This window comes from Pinus tabuliformis, chromosome 9, assembly GCF_031772625.1.
Source record: "Pinus tabuliformis cultivar Carrire ecotype Pingquan chromosome 9, CPIR1, whole genome shotgun sequence".
Taxonomy (NCBI): domain Eukaryota; kingdom Viridiplantae; phylum Streptophyta; class Pinopsida; order Pinales; family Pinaceae; genus Pinus; species Pinus tabuliformis.
Window position 1 is genome coordinate 1,106,405,632 of NC_142307.1, and position 11,961 is coordinate 1,106,417,592.

Consider the following 11,961-nt stretch of genomic DNA (forward strand, 5'->3'; position numbering starts at 1 on the left):
TCTGAATCCATTTGCAGCTAGCTATTACTCTATTTCCATTAAATTACTGTGTGCATTCATAGACCAGAATAGTGCATTTTTCTTTCCAAAACATTTATTTCTTAGCAGTCATCTAGCAACAGAGTGTCTTGAGGAAAGTTCTAGCAGCAGTCGAAGACATCCTAATAACAGAGAGCGAATTCACAGTTCTAGCCAGTAACAAGTATCAAGCATACGAAGAGTAGACAAACGACATGGAGAAACCCTCGATGGATCAACAGTCTCAACATTAAAATAATCGCATTGCATGCACAGGTAACTCATAGCCATATGAAATTTTTATTTCTTTTCCAAATAATAGTCTTGCACGAAAATAAGTTACAAAATATCAAAACAACAACTGTCAAGATGGGATGAGTCTTATTATAGACAGCTAACAACAGACTGAATCTTCGGTTTGAATACCTAGAAAGACTCTATGACTATTGCAACAAAATAAATTATACAGAAGGGTGAAGCCGAAGATAACCCAACAAAAAACGAGGAGTCGAGGCTCTCAGAACCTAAGCAAACTACCAGACAACCAGAATGCTAGAACCGTAACAAAAACAAAACAAGACATATATCAGTAACAAGGAGCGACCCTACCGGGTTCACCAGGCAGCAACAGGCGCAGAAGCAAGTTTCTAGAGCCACAACCCACCTGCAGACACAACCAACAGAGAGGCGTTAGAGGTTTGACTACTTGAAATTGAACCAAAGGAGCATGCAACAACAAAGGACAGGGTTTGAAGGCTTACCAGAGAAGTGGACGGCACTGGGGAGAAGAACCCATAACCAAGTGGCAGCCACAAGAGGGAGTCCTTGCTCACAAGGAGCAACTGCCCTTAGTAAAGACGAAAACTATGAGACTGAAATAAAGCAAGGACAGAGGGCTTACCTTGCCCAATGACGAGCAGAGCCGAGGACCCGGTCCCTTGTGAACGCAACCTGCAAAATATACAAACAGAACAACCAGTTAACCAGAGAAACGACTAAGTGAGCCAATAAACAATTAAACAACAAAAGCACACAGAGAAAACCGAGATAACAGGATGAAGGAAACACTCCACGATAATCGACGAAACAACTAGCATAATGCCTAGGATAAATCCAACAATCCGCAGTTAAGGAGTTGTCGACGGAGATACCAGACTTCCAGGCAGAAGGGCCCATGGCCAAGTGCAGGTCGGGCACCATTACAACAACCACAACAAGCACAAAGTAATAGTGATAAACCCTCAAAGTGAACAATAGAACCACAATGTCAAAATGGCAAGGTGAACGAGGGTTTGGGTGTAAGCCAAGCGCGGGAGAGCGGAGTTCGAGGCCGGGACAGGTGTCCCTCACACCAACCACCGTACTCAATAATTGAATGTGCAATCAAAACCAAAATATCTATGTTTATTTTATTCTTAAATTAACCATACCATTAATTATTGATTAGCTGCGAGGTTAATAGGGCTAGTCCCATCAGAAATCCTCTGAATAATTAAAGAAATAAATTAGTTGAACCTTAGTCTTAACAATAACTAACTTGTAGAATTCTCTTTAAATAGGGATCGATGCTAGTGGGTATGGTATCAAGGTAGTGTTAATGAAATGGAGGAAACTAATTTTTTATCAATTTGAGCCGCATGATGGCATAGTATTATTCTACCCTACCTATGAAAAGGAGCTCCATGTCTTGGTTCAACTTGTGAAGAAGTTGAAGAACAATTTGTTGTTTAAACATACCTTATCTATGATTTTCTCCAACCTTTACAACATTTGCAAGTTTAGAGTAAACTCCAAGTAAGATACTATAAATAGATGGGAATTTTGCAAGAATTTCATCTAGTGATTAAATATAAGATGGGAACAACCAACAATTTGGTTTATTTTATATCCAATCCACCAACTCCAAATATTATGACTCTAGGATCTATTATGAATATAGATCTATTTTCTCATGAAGCATTTAGAGAGGATTGTATGGAAGATGAATAATTTAAGGGGTTGTACCAATAACTACTAGAACAAAAAAAACAAACATATGTTACTTACCATCTTTAAGATGGATACTGTACAATGTTAGGAAGCTTTATGTATTAAAGAGAAAATGGTACCAATAATGTGGAAGATCACACCTTCAAGGTTTTTCAAAAAATGTTGTTCAAGCCAATCAAGATCAACATTGGTTAAAGGAAATGAATGAATAATTGGATCAAATAGAGAAGAATCAAACTTGGGAACTTGTTCCAAGGTCTTCTAACAAGAACGTCATCGACACAAAGTGGGTTTTCAAGAATAAATTAAATGACCATGGAGAAGTGGTAAGAAACAAGGCTAGGTTGGTATGCAAAGGCTATGCTGAAATAGAAGGCTTGGATTTTGATGAAACTTTTGCTCTTGTTGCTAGATTAGAAACAATAAGAATGTTTTTTCCATTTAATTGCTTTAAGAAATTCAAAATCTATCAAATGAATGTTAAATTTGCTTTTCTCAATGGAGAACTACAAGAGGAAGACTAAATGGAGCAGCCAAAAAGTTTTCAGCTGACAGAGAAACCAAATTATGTTTTCAAACTTAAGAAGGCTTTGTATGGTCTCAAGCAAGCCCCTAGAGCTTGGTATTCCAAGCTAGACAACTACATGCTTGAGTGTGGATTCAAAAGAGGTGCAATTGACAACAACTTATATGTCAAAGCAAAAGATAGCAAACTCATTATGGTGGTTTATATGTTGATGATATCATCTTTGTCAGTGATTCCGATTTGTTTGCCAATGTATTTGCAATTGATATGAAGGCTGAGTTTGAGATGTCCTTGCTTGGAGATCTTTCCTATTTCCTTGGATTACATATTGCGCAGACCCCCTCGGGAATTTGTATCTCTCAAAGAAAGTATCTAAAAGATGTATTAAAGAAATTTGGCATGAAAGAATTCTCTTTAGTGAGCACTCCAATGGTGATAGGTTACAACCTTAACAAGATGGTCGAATCTCCAATAGTAGACTAGACTTTATATATATCCATCATTGGCATCCTCTTGTATTTGTCAGTTATAAGACCAGACATCATGCAAGTCATTGCTATAGTTGGAATATTTCAAGCAGCCCCAGACAAAGGCATATATTAGCAACCAAGATTATTCTTAGATATCTCAGAGCAATAATGGACTATGGTTTGTGGTACTGTAGAGGTAAAGATTTTTCATTCACTATTTATACTAATGCTAATGGGGTAGATGATAGAAAAAGAACAAGTGGTGGTGCTTTCTTTCTTGGAGAATGTATAGCCTCATGATTGAGTAAGAAACAACCTTCCATTTCCTTATCTATAGATGAAACATAATATATTGCAACAACTTCTTGTTGCACTCAAATTTTGTGGGTGAAGCAAACCTTGCAGGATGTACAAGTGTTCTATGATCAACCTATACCCATCATATGTGACAACACAAGTGCAATCAACATGTCCAAGAATCTAGTTTTTCAGTCTAGGAGAAAGAATATTCCAATCAAGTATCATTTCTTGAGGGAGCAGGTTGCAAATCAAGTTGTGAAGTTGGAGTATGTTCCTACAAAAGAACAAGTCACTGATATTTTCACCAAGCCACTTCCTAGAGAACAATTTGAGTATTTGAAGCAAAGATTGGGCATTGTTCCTCTCACCTCCCTACACTAACTCTTCCTTCAAGAGGAAGAAATGAAGTTGTTGTATTTTCAACACATCAAGATGAAGTTGCTAGGTCCACAAGATTAACATGATAGAGAAGGATTATTGACATAAGGAGTATGGTGATAGGGGGAGCGTGTTGGTGTAGTTGCATTGATGTCAAAGGGGGAGAGATACATAATAATCGAATAAAAATGTGAAAGGAGAGATCCATAGTAAAAGGAGAAATGTCAACGATAACAAAATAACAACAACAGAAACAACTAAGAGAAGTTCATCTTAGGGGGAGCATCACTCAAAGGAAACAATTTAAGTTGATAGTTTTTCCAAGGATGTTTTGTTTGATATTGGTATTAACATCAATGCTAAAGGGGGATATTGTTGGAAATATATTGTCATTGATGTCAATCGACAACAACAGGTGGCACAAAGTGTCAAAAAAATGTCTCATGGAGTAGGTTCTAGGTATAGAAGAAGGGTTAAGGATTAGAAATGGTGCAGAGAGTTTGAAGCCATTTTCCAAGTAACAATGAGCTCAGAGGCTCCATTGGACCAACTGAGTTGGAAATTGCTTTGAAATATCTTTCCAATGGTATAAATAAGTCTACAAATGGTCTCCTGGATCAAGAGATAGAGCCAATCAAAATTGTGCCTACAAAAGTCAAAGAAAGAGAAGAACCCCAAAACCCCGTAATAGTGCTAAATGAGTATGGCACAGTAGGATCCTCGAAGTTTGAAACCCTGGAAGCCTAAAATCTCGTAACCTAATAATAGTGTTGCGAAGAGAAGCGGGAAGTAGGCCCAGAATACCTTGAACCTCAGAGCCTCATAATCCTGTAATTTTTTAGAATTGGAATTATTGGAAAGCGTTGGGGTCACCGGGAGAAGGGAGCAGTATTAGAGAAAACCTAAAATGCATGAACGAGTTGATAGCTCGATTTGACGGAACTACTTTTTAAGAGGCAGATCCACAATCTTGATTTTGATGGGACTACCTGTTAAAAGGCAGTTTTTGCAGACTTATAGTGAAGGAGGAAGTTTTGACAGTGTTGACCAAGTTTGGGGGTTTGCTAAAATTAATAAACCTCCACTAAACACTGTAAAAAAACCAGAATTGACTAAATTCAACAGAAAAACTCAGAAAATGTTGGGATTGGCAGAGGACCACAATAAAGCATGCATGAATATCAGTCTTAGAGAACTAACTTGAACAAGACAAAAGCAAAAATAACGATTCATGTAGAAATTCAAGAAAATACCAAGAAGCCAAAATTAGAAAAAGGAAAACTTTAAAAGCAAACTTGAAGAATTCACAGATAGCAAAAATACTGATTCATGTAGAAATTCAAGAAAATACCAAGAAGCCAAAATTAGAAAAAGGAAAACTTTAAAAGCAGACTTGAAGAACTGACAGACAATGTTTTGAAAAATAGAGCTTGGTATGGCGGTGTTGTTGTACGTGATTTTTGAGTGGTGATTGTAGTAAAATTATTGTTGAAAGAAGAGAAGACATTCATGGATCTAGTGTGAAAATGGATGAAAGATGAATCATTGGCTCTCTAGAGTTTGGTATGGTGGTGTTGTTGTACGTGATTTTTGAGAGGTGATTGTAGTAAAATTATTGTTGAAAGAAGAGAAGACATTCATGGATCTAGTGTGAAAATGGATGAAAGATGACTCATTGGCTCTCTAGAGCTTGGTATGGTAGTGTTGTTGTACGTGATTTTTGAGTGGTGATTGTAGTAAAATTATTGTTGAAAGAAGAGAAGACATTCATGGATCTAGTGTGAAAATGGATGAAAGATGAATCATTGGCTCTCTAGCAAGTTGTAGTTTGCAGATTAGGGGTCGGTGCTCCTTCCAAGGGTTGGGGTTGTTGCTCCTTCCAATGATTAGGGTTGTTGCTCCATTCAATTGTAGCTAATAAATCAGTGAGTTGTAGCTTCCGGCAAAAAATTGTAACAAGTTGTAGCTTGCTCTATGAATGAATTGAAGAGCAATTTTGAAAATTTACTTGTTCTTTGTGTGTTCCATTGAAATTACTGAAATTGATTCTTGTTATGCTTATCTAAATTATTTGTTGAAATATTTAATAGTATCCCAATATTCTTGCACAAAGTAAAATAATTTTTTCAATTGGTAAAAATTTCTACAATACTTATTCACCTCCTCTCAATATTGTCTAGATTTTTATCACTTTATATATGAAACAATAATTTCTTATCAATTATAAAACTAATTATTTAAATAATTTTTCTAAATATATAAATAATAAAACTATTTTTTTTAATAAATATATAAAAAGTATTGCAAATCTCAAACCATGTCCCTCGAAAAAAGGGTTTGGGCCTACCTTCCAAAATATTAATATTGTTAATATGAGTAGCATTGAATCTCCTCTACTTTGTAAACGCGCCATTGAAAATGATGTAATTAAATTATTAAACGACAAATTTTCAACACTGTTGAAAGTTTATTCAAGGTGAGATACATTTAAAAACCAAGCAAACTTGAATTATTGAAAGTTTATTCAAGGTAAAATACAATTAAAAACCAAGCAAACTTGAATTATTGAAGAACAAATTTAGTAAACGACATATTTAGGGATGTATTTTTTTTATTAACCGTCACTTTCAACGTTTTCAACCTTTATTCAGCGTGAAATACATTTAAAACCCAAGAAAACCTGAATTATTAAAGGACAAATTTATTTTTTCATTAGCGGTCACTTTTAACCTTTTGTAACATCTTTATTCACTGTCAAATACATCTAAAAACCAAACAGTTGAAAGTCAAATACACATAAGAACCAAAAAAGGCGGAACGTCAATGCAGAGTTGCTGGGCACAATCTCTGAAAGATGCGTTAAATCGTCTTTAACGACAAAATTATTTCCAAAAATGATTTGCCCATAGAACTGCAACTCCAGTTGGCAGCATCTTCAAAATATATATCACATTTGGTACCAGGACAGCGATGGCAATGGCAATGGCCGTTTATAGAATTATCTAGGTTCCAACTCAGTGATGGAAGCGTCGGCGTTGGATGGAGGAGCCACCACAGGAGTGTGAGATGATACAGAAGAAGATGTGGTCGCAGATGAATGCGACAACCCAGAACCGGTGGAATTGGCGCTCTGGGAAGCATGAGACCTCACAAAAGCAGGTTTTGTGGGATTCGGTAGCGTCACAGAATGAGATGAAAGCATCAAATTCACTGTGGACATCTGTGGACGAAGTGACGGGTCGGCTTGCGTACACAAAAAAGCAACATGAATGCATCTGCACGCTTGCTCCTCATCGCATCTTTCATTTATCGATGGATCAATTATCTGCAAAATATCTCCTCGTTTGTATAATCTCCACGCCTGCATAATCACAAACGGATCGTCATTTTGATAAGATTGGCCTAAATTTAATTCTATTCTGGACTCACTAGATAAGGATTTCATATCAAAACAGGAAAACGATGAACCCCCTAAACTCTGAATTCGCAAAAGAGTCTATAGATGAATAAATAACAAAGCCTGGCTAAAGTAGCAGCCTTTAGAATATAAAAGAAAAACAGCATCTCACCCATCCTAAAAGCATCTCCATTTCAGATGACTGCAAATTAGAGCCCCTGTTCTTTCTTCCTGTCATAATTTCCATGAAAAGAACCCCAAAGCTATAGACATCAGCTTTTACAGATAATTGCCCTTGCAGAGCATACTCAGGTGCCATATACCCGCTGAAGATCCAAATTGCAATGACAAGGATTATATAGTGAAGGAAAATTTAGGAATGATAAATTGAAAGTTAAATGCAAATGAAAACCTAGTCCTAGATCCTAAAAAATAAAAGCTTTATCGACATTGCATATGCCCCCAGGACAGATTATGATAGCGTAGTGTACAATTACAAGACCGTAATTCCTCTGGAAATCAAATCAGGCAGAGTAAAACAGCTGCATCCCTAATTGTTAATAGGTGAGAGTGATAATTGTCTAGAAATCTTACTAGGTTCCAGCAACTCTCGTGCTGACATGACTCTTGTCGTCCGGAAAAAGTTTTGCTAATCCGAAATCTGCAATCTTGGGATTCAGTTTCTCGTCCAACAAAATATTGCTTGCTTTAATGTCCCGATGAATAATCCGCAGTTGAGAATCCTGGTGAAGATAGAGAAGCCCACGAGCTACTCCCATTATGATGTTGTAACGCTTCTGCCAATCAAGCTGGTTGCGTTTGTTTGGATCTGCATCCATAGGAAACTATTAATTAAGCATGCTCAAACATCTATGGTTTTTTTCATAATAGAATCAATGTAACTCACCGAATAGGATTTTATCAAGGCTCTTATTTGGTAAGTACTCATAAACAAGCAATCTTTCTGATCCCTCTGCGCAACAACCTAGTAGGTTCACAAGATTCCGATGTTGAATTTTGGCCACAAGTTTAACTTCATTCAGAAATTCTTTCTTTCCTTGCAGAGATCTTAGCGACAGCTTTTTCACCGCTATCTCTTTTCCATCCGGAGTAATTCCCTGCGAGATGCAGAGAAGAAATCAATTGAAGATTTTGCAAAATATTTAATGTTATTTGTAGTCACACAACAAACTTGTTTTAAAGCTAGTAATCTACAACCAACAGTCGATTGTGCGATGAGAGCAGCCCGCGGAGTGCTATCATTTAAAATTCTACAGATTATAAGTTTCCTTAACCTAGATTTACCTTGTATACAGGGCCAAAACCTTCCTCTCCACTATCATTTAAAAATCAATGAATTAGAAGCTTTATTAGCCTATGTTACCTTGTATACAGCGCCAAAACCTCCCTCTCCAAGCTTATTATCATCATGAAAATTTCCAGTAGCAGCTAGCAATGTTTCCATGGTAAACACAAATTGCCGATCCTCATTCACTAATTCCTCTTCCTCCACATGCCCATTATCTATGTCACAAAAATTAGACAGTGCGTTAGAAAATATTGAAGCCAAAATTGAATGATGTCTATTATAAGTTTTTACTCCGCCTCATAAATCCATAGATATTAGAGTGCTCCCATTTGACAGAGTGACAGAGGACATAAATAAAACTTCTCTTCTATTCTATGATAGTTTTGTGCTTTAAGCTTTGAATTTAATTTGATAGTTTTGTGTTCCAAATTTTGAATTTAATTTGATTGTAAACTTTAGGAATATTTTAGAATTTGAACTTAAATCACTTCAAACTCCAAAATATTCCTAAAATTTATCATCAGAGAAAATTAAAGTCCTAGCCCTGAACCAATGTGTGCCAATCCAGGAGGAAATGTTTGCCCAAGCAAAGTGTTTTGCTACTCACTGTCCTATGGCATCCTTTTATCGATTGCTGATTCGAATCAGCAATCGACAGAGGCTCAGGGCTGTCCTAGCAGTTCATATAATCATATAAAATACCTTGTGATGGCCTTCGGAATATGGCAGACTTCAATCTTCTTCGACATGAAAACAGGCATATCAATAAGAGGAGCAGCAAGCCGGCGGCAACGCCTAAACTTATGGGAGTTTTCTTTGAAGACTTGCCGGGTGGTGTGTTTTCATTCCGTCCTGGATCAACCACCGGCGTAATCGGTAGGACTGGCGCAGGGAAAGGCGATGGTGGAGGCGCAGTCGACTTGAAGAAAGAATATATTTCATATCGAATTATGCAGTTTGCCCTCAAACCCTGAACTCCTGGATTTCCAGGAAAAGTTGCGAAAATAGAATTGATTGTATTTGAGAGACATGTTGTGCAGTCATCGCTAGATATATCTCTCCAACACTGGACCAGACCGTAAATCTTTCGAGACAAGGAGTCTGTAGTAATTCCAGAAGCATATAACTTAGATCCAGATTCTGCTTCACTCGACAAATTGGATAAGAGGTTGTCAAGAGCCTCACCAAAGACTTGAGGTTCTGAAACATTGGTCGTAATAAAGGTATATAATCCATATGAGTATAGTTGTCCGAAGAATGTATAGTTTTCATAACGCAAGAAGCAGACATCCATCCAAATTGTACCCCCAACCCCATTGCCACAACCTTCACTTCGTCGTATGGTAGCAATTGCTCTTTGCGAACAATTGTGGCATTCATCTGCTGTTATGTCTCCCCTGCAATTTAGGAGACCATATATTTGATTGGGACTTTGGCCAAACACAGAAGTGTTAAACCCAGTCTGGGAGGTGTGTTGAACAAGACTGTTAAAGACTGTATTCAGATTACTCCCAAACACACTGCCATTTGTATAGTTAAAGTCGCGGTTGCAAATGGTTGCCTGTGCATTGCAAGTGCGTCCATGGAGAGTAATGATGAAGGCTGCGACAACAACAATTATGTAGAATAGCTTAATGCTTTGGTCGATGAAAGGAAAGCATGCAGAATCCCTTCCATGAATATGAATATTTGTATTCATGGCCATTGGACAGTGAAAAGCCGCAGTGCATAAACATGCCAATAATGCCCCCTAACAGTATAATGTATTCAACAAAAATATATAACGATAGGGGATTGTTAATCGATAATCAACAATTTGAATATGGTAATTAAAGACCCCCCATTGTCAAAGTGAATGACGCTGTTTCTGGGAAACGCGGTTGGAAAAATTGAAAATTTTGTCACCAGTCAAAAATCCAGCTCTTTCAACTTCGAGGATCCTTCTCGATGAAGCGTGTACGTAAGCTAAGCTTTGAAAGTAGAGTAAGATTTGATTTGATTTTATTTGTTTTGAAATAATTGTGCAACATTGTTTATACGGAAGGCAAGGGAATATATAGGTAGGCCCCTCAAAACATTGAAAAATAAGGTTTCACTCGGTATAGTTTAATTGAGTAGGGACGGAAGGTAAGGGAATATATAGGTAGGCCCCTCAAAACATTGAAAAATAAGGTTTCACTCGGTACCGTTTAATTGAGGTTTGACTCGGTACCGTTTAATTGGGTACGGACGAAAACTAAAGAAAGGTATATAACAGGGTTGGAATTTTAAAAGAGACTCACATAATGGACGGAAACTAAAGAAAGGTATATATAACAGGGTTGGAATTGGAATTTTAAAAGAGACTCACATAATGGACGGAAACTAAAGAAAGGTATATATAACAGGGTTGGAATGTCAAAAGAGACTTATATATATAACAGGGTTGGAATGTCAAAAGAGACTTATTGGTAATGTGACGGTTTTGACATCTCATCTACCTGTATTCACACTTTTAACAAAAGATCATGAAAATTTTATAATTTTCCTGATTGTATTTGATGGACAAATCACCCCGTCATAGGTGTATTCACACTTTTAACAAAAGATGATGAGGATTTTATAATTTTCCTGATTGTAATTGATGGACAAATCACCCCGTCATAGGTAATTTAGCCGTCAAATTCCATCCTCGAATATAGGTAGGCCCCACAAAGCATTGAATAATAACGTTTGACTCGGTAGAGTTTAATTGAGTACGGCGGTGGAAAATAAGTACCATTGCGTGCAATGGGTATTCACCTAACCTTCTAGTTGGAAAGCCCCCGACGACTTTGAATAGTCCGTAACAGTGGTAGGAAGGTCTCCGAAATTGTGAACCAAAACAAATTACAGAAAAATCCCCAACGTTGAAACCCATACTCACAATTTGGCAACAAAATCCGACATATTTCGGTGGTATGTCTAAGGATTTAAATTAGTCTAGGATTGTTATTTTAGGAGTCGTCTAATTAGGTGGAAGAATTGTCTAAAGTGTCAAAAGTGACTAGAATTTGAGCAAAAAATATTCAAAAAATCTTGTAGAGATAGTATCTGAATCTTGTTTCTAATGGTGGAAATGGATTCAACACCATAAAAAATGTCTAGGACACCTAAAATTTTGAAGTTTAACAACTATAACTTAGATTTACAAAAATCCTTGCCAGATTTTTTCTAAATATGACCGGAATTTCCATAACTTTCCGGGCAATTCCTCTGGCTAGTTAGACTACGGCATTATTTTATGTTATCTGTGTTAGATTTTTTTTTGAAAAGGTCAAGTTCATATGAGGTTTAGTTTGATGAAGATTGAAAAGGTCAAGGTCATACCAGGTGTGAATTTTCAGTTTTTTTTTTTTTTTTTTTTAAATCAAAATGATAATTTGTATTATAAAAAATTGCTATTCTATTATAAAATTTTATTGATGGTTGGTAGCCATTACATAAAATACAATTATGTAAATTGTTGGCTAATTGATATAAGATAAAGGTAATAATTTCCATGAACATGATATTTTTTCTTGCTAAATATAATTGACTACTAAACTAGAATTGT

General features: G+C 36.6%; 1 protein-coding gene across 1 annotated transcript; it reads right to left on the reverse strand.

Moving 5' to 3' along the window:
• Nucleotides 1-6,388: 6,388 nt before the first annotated feature.
• LOC149152531 (cysteine-rich receptor-like protein kinase 15) lies at nt 6,389-10,167 on the reverse strand. Its single transcript, XM_089439262.1, has 6 exons — nt 9,090-10,167; nt 8,463-8,602; nt 7,986-8,196; nt 7,673-7,907; nt 7,251-7,404; nt 6,389-7,042 (listed from the first exon to the last, which is right to left on the reverse strand). Exons 1-6 carry the CDS (start codon nt 10,090-10,092, stop codon nt 6,680-6,682), a joined length of 2,106 nt encoding a protein of 701 aa, XP_089295388.1. The 5' UTR covers nt 10,093-10,167; the 3' UTR covers nt 6,389-6,679.
• Between the last annotated feature and the right edge of the window lie 1,794 nt (nt 10,168-11,961).

Coding starts and splice junctions, on each gene's coding strand:
- LOC149152531 (XM_089439262.1), bottom strand. CDS start 10,092: ATGGCCATGAATACAAATATTCATATTCATGGAAGGGATTCTGCATGC. Junction 8,603..9,089: donor ATTCCGAAGGCCATCACAAG/GTATTTTATATG, acceptor TTTGTGACATAG/ATAATGGGCATGTGGAGGAA. Junction 8,197..8,462: donor GTTTTGGCGCTGTATACAAG/GTAACATAGGCT, acceptor TGCATCTCGCAG/GGAATTACTCCGGATGGAAA.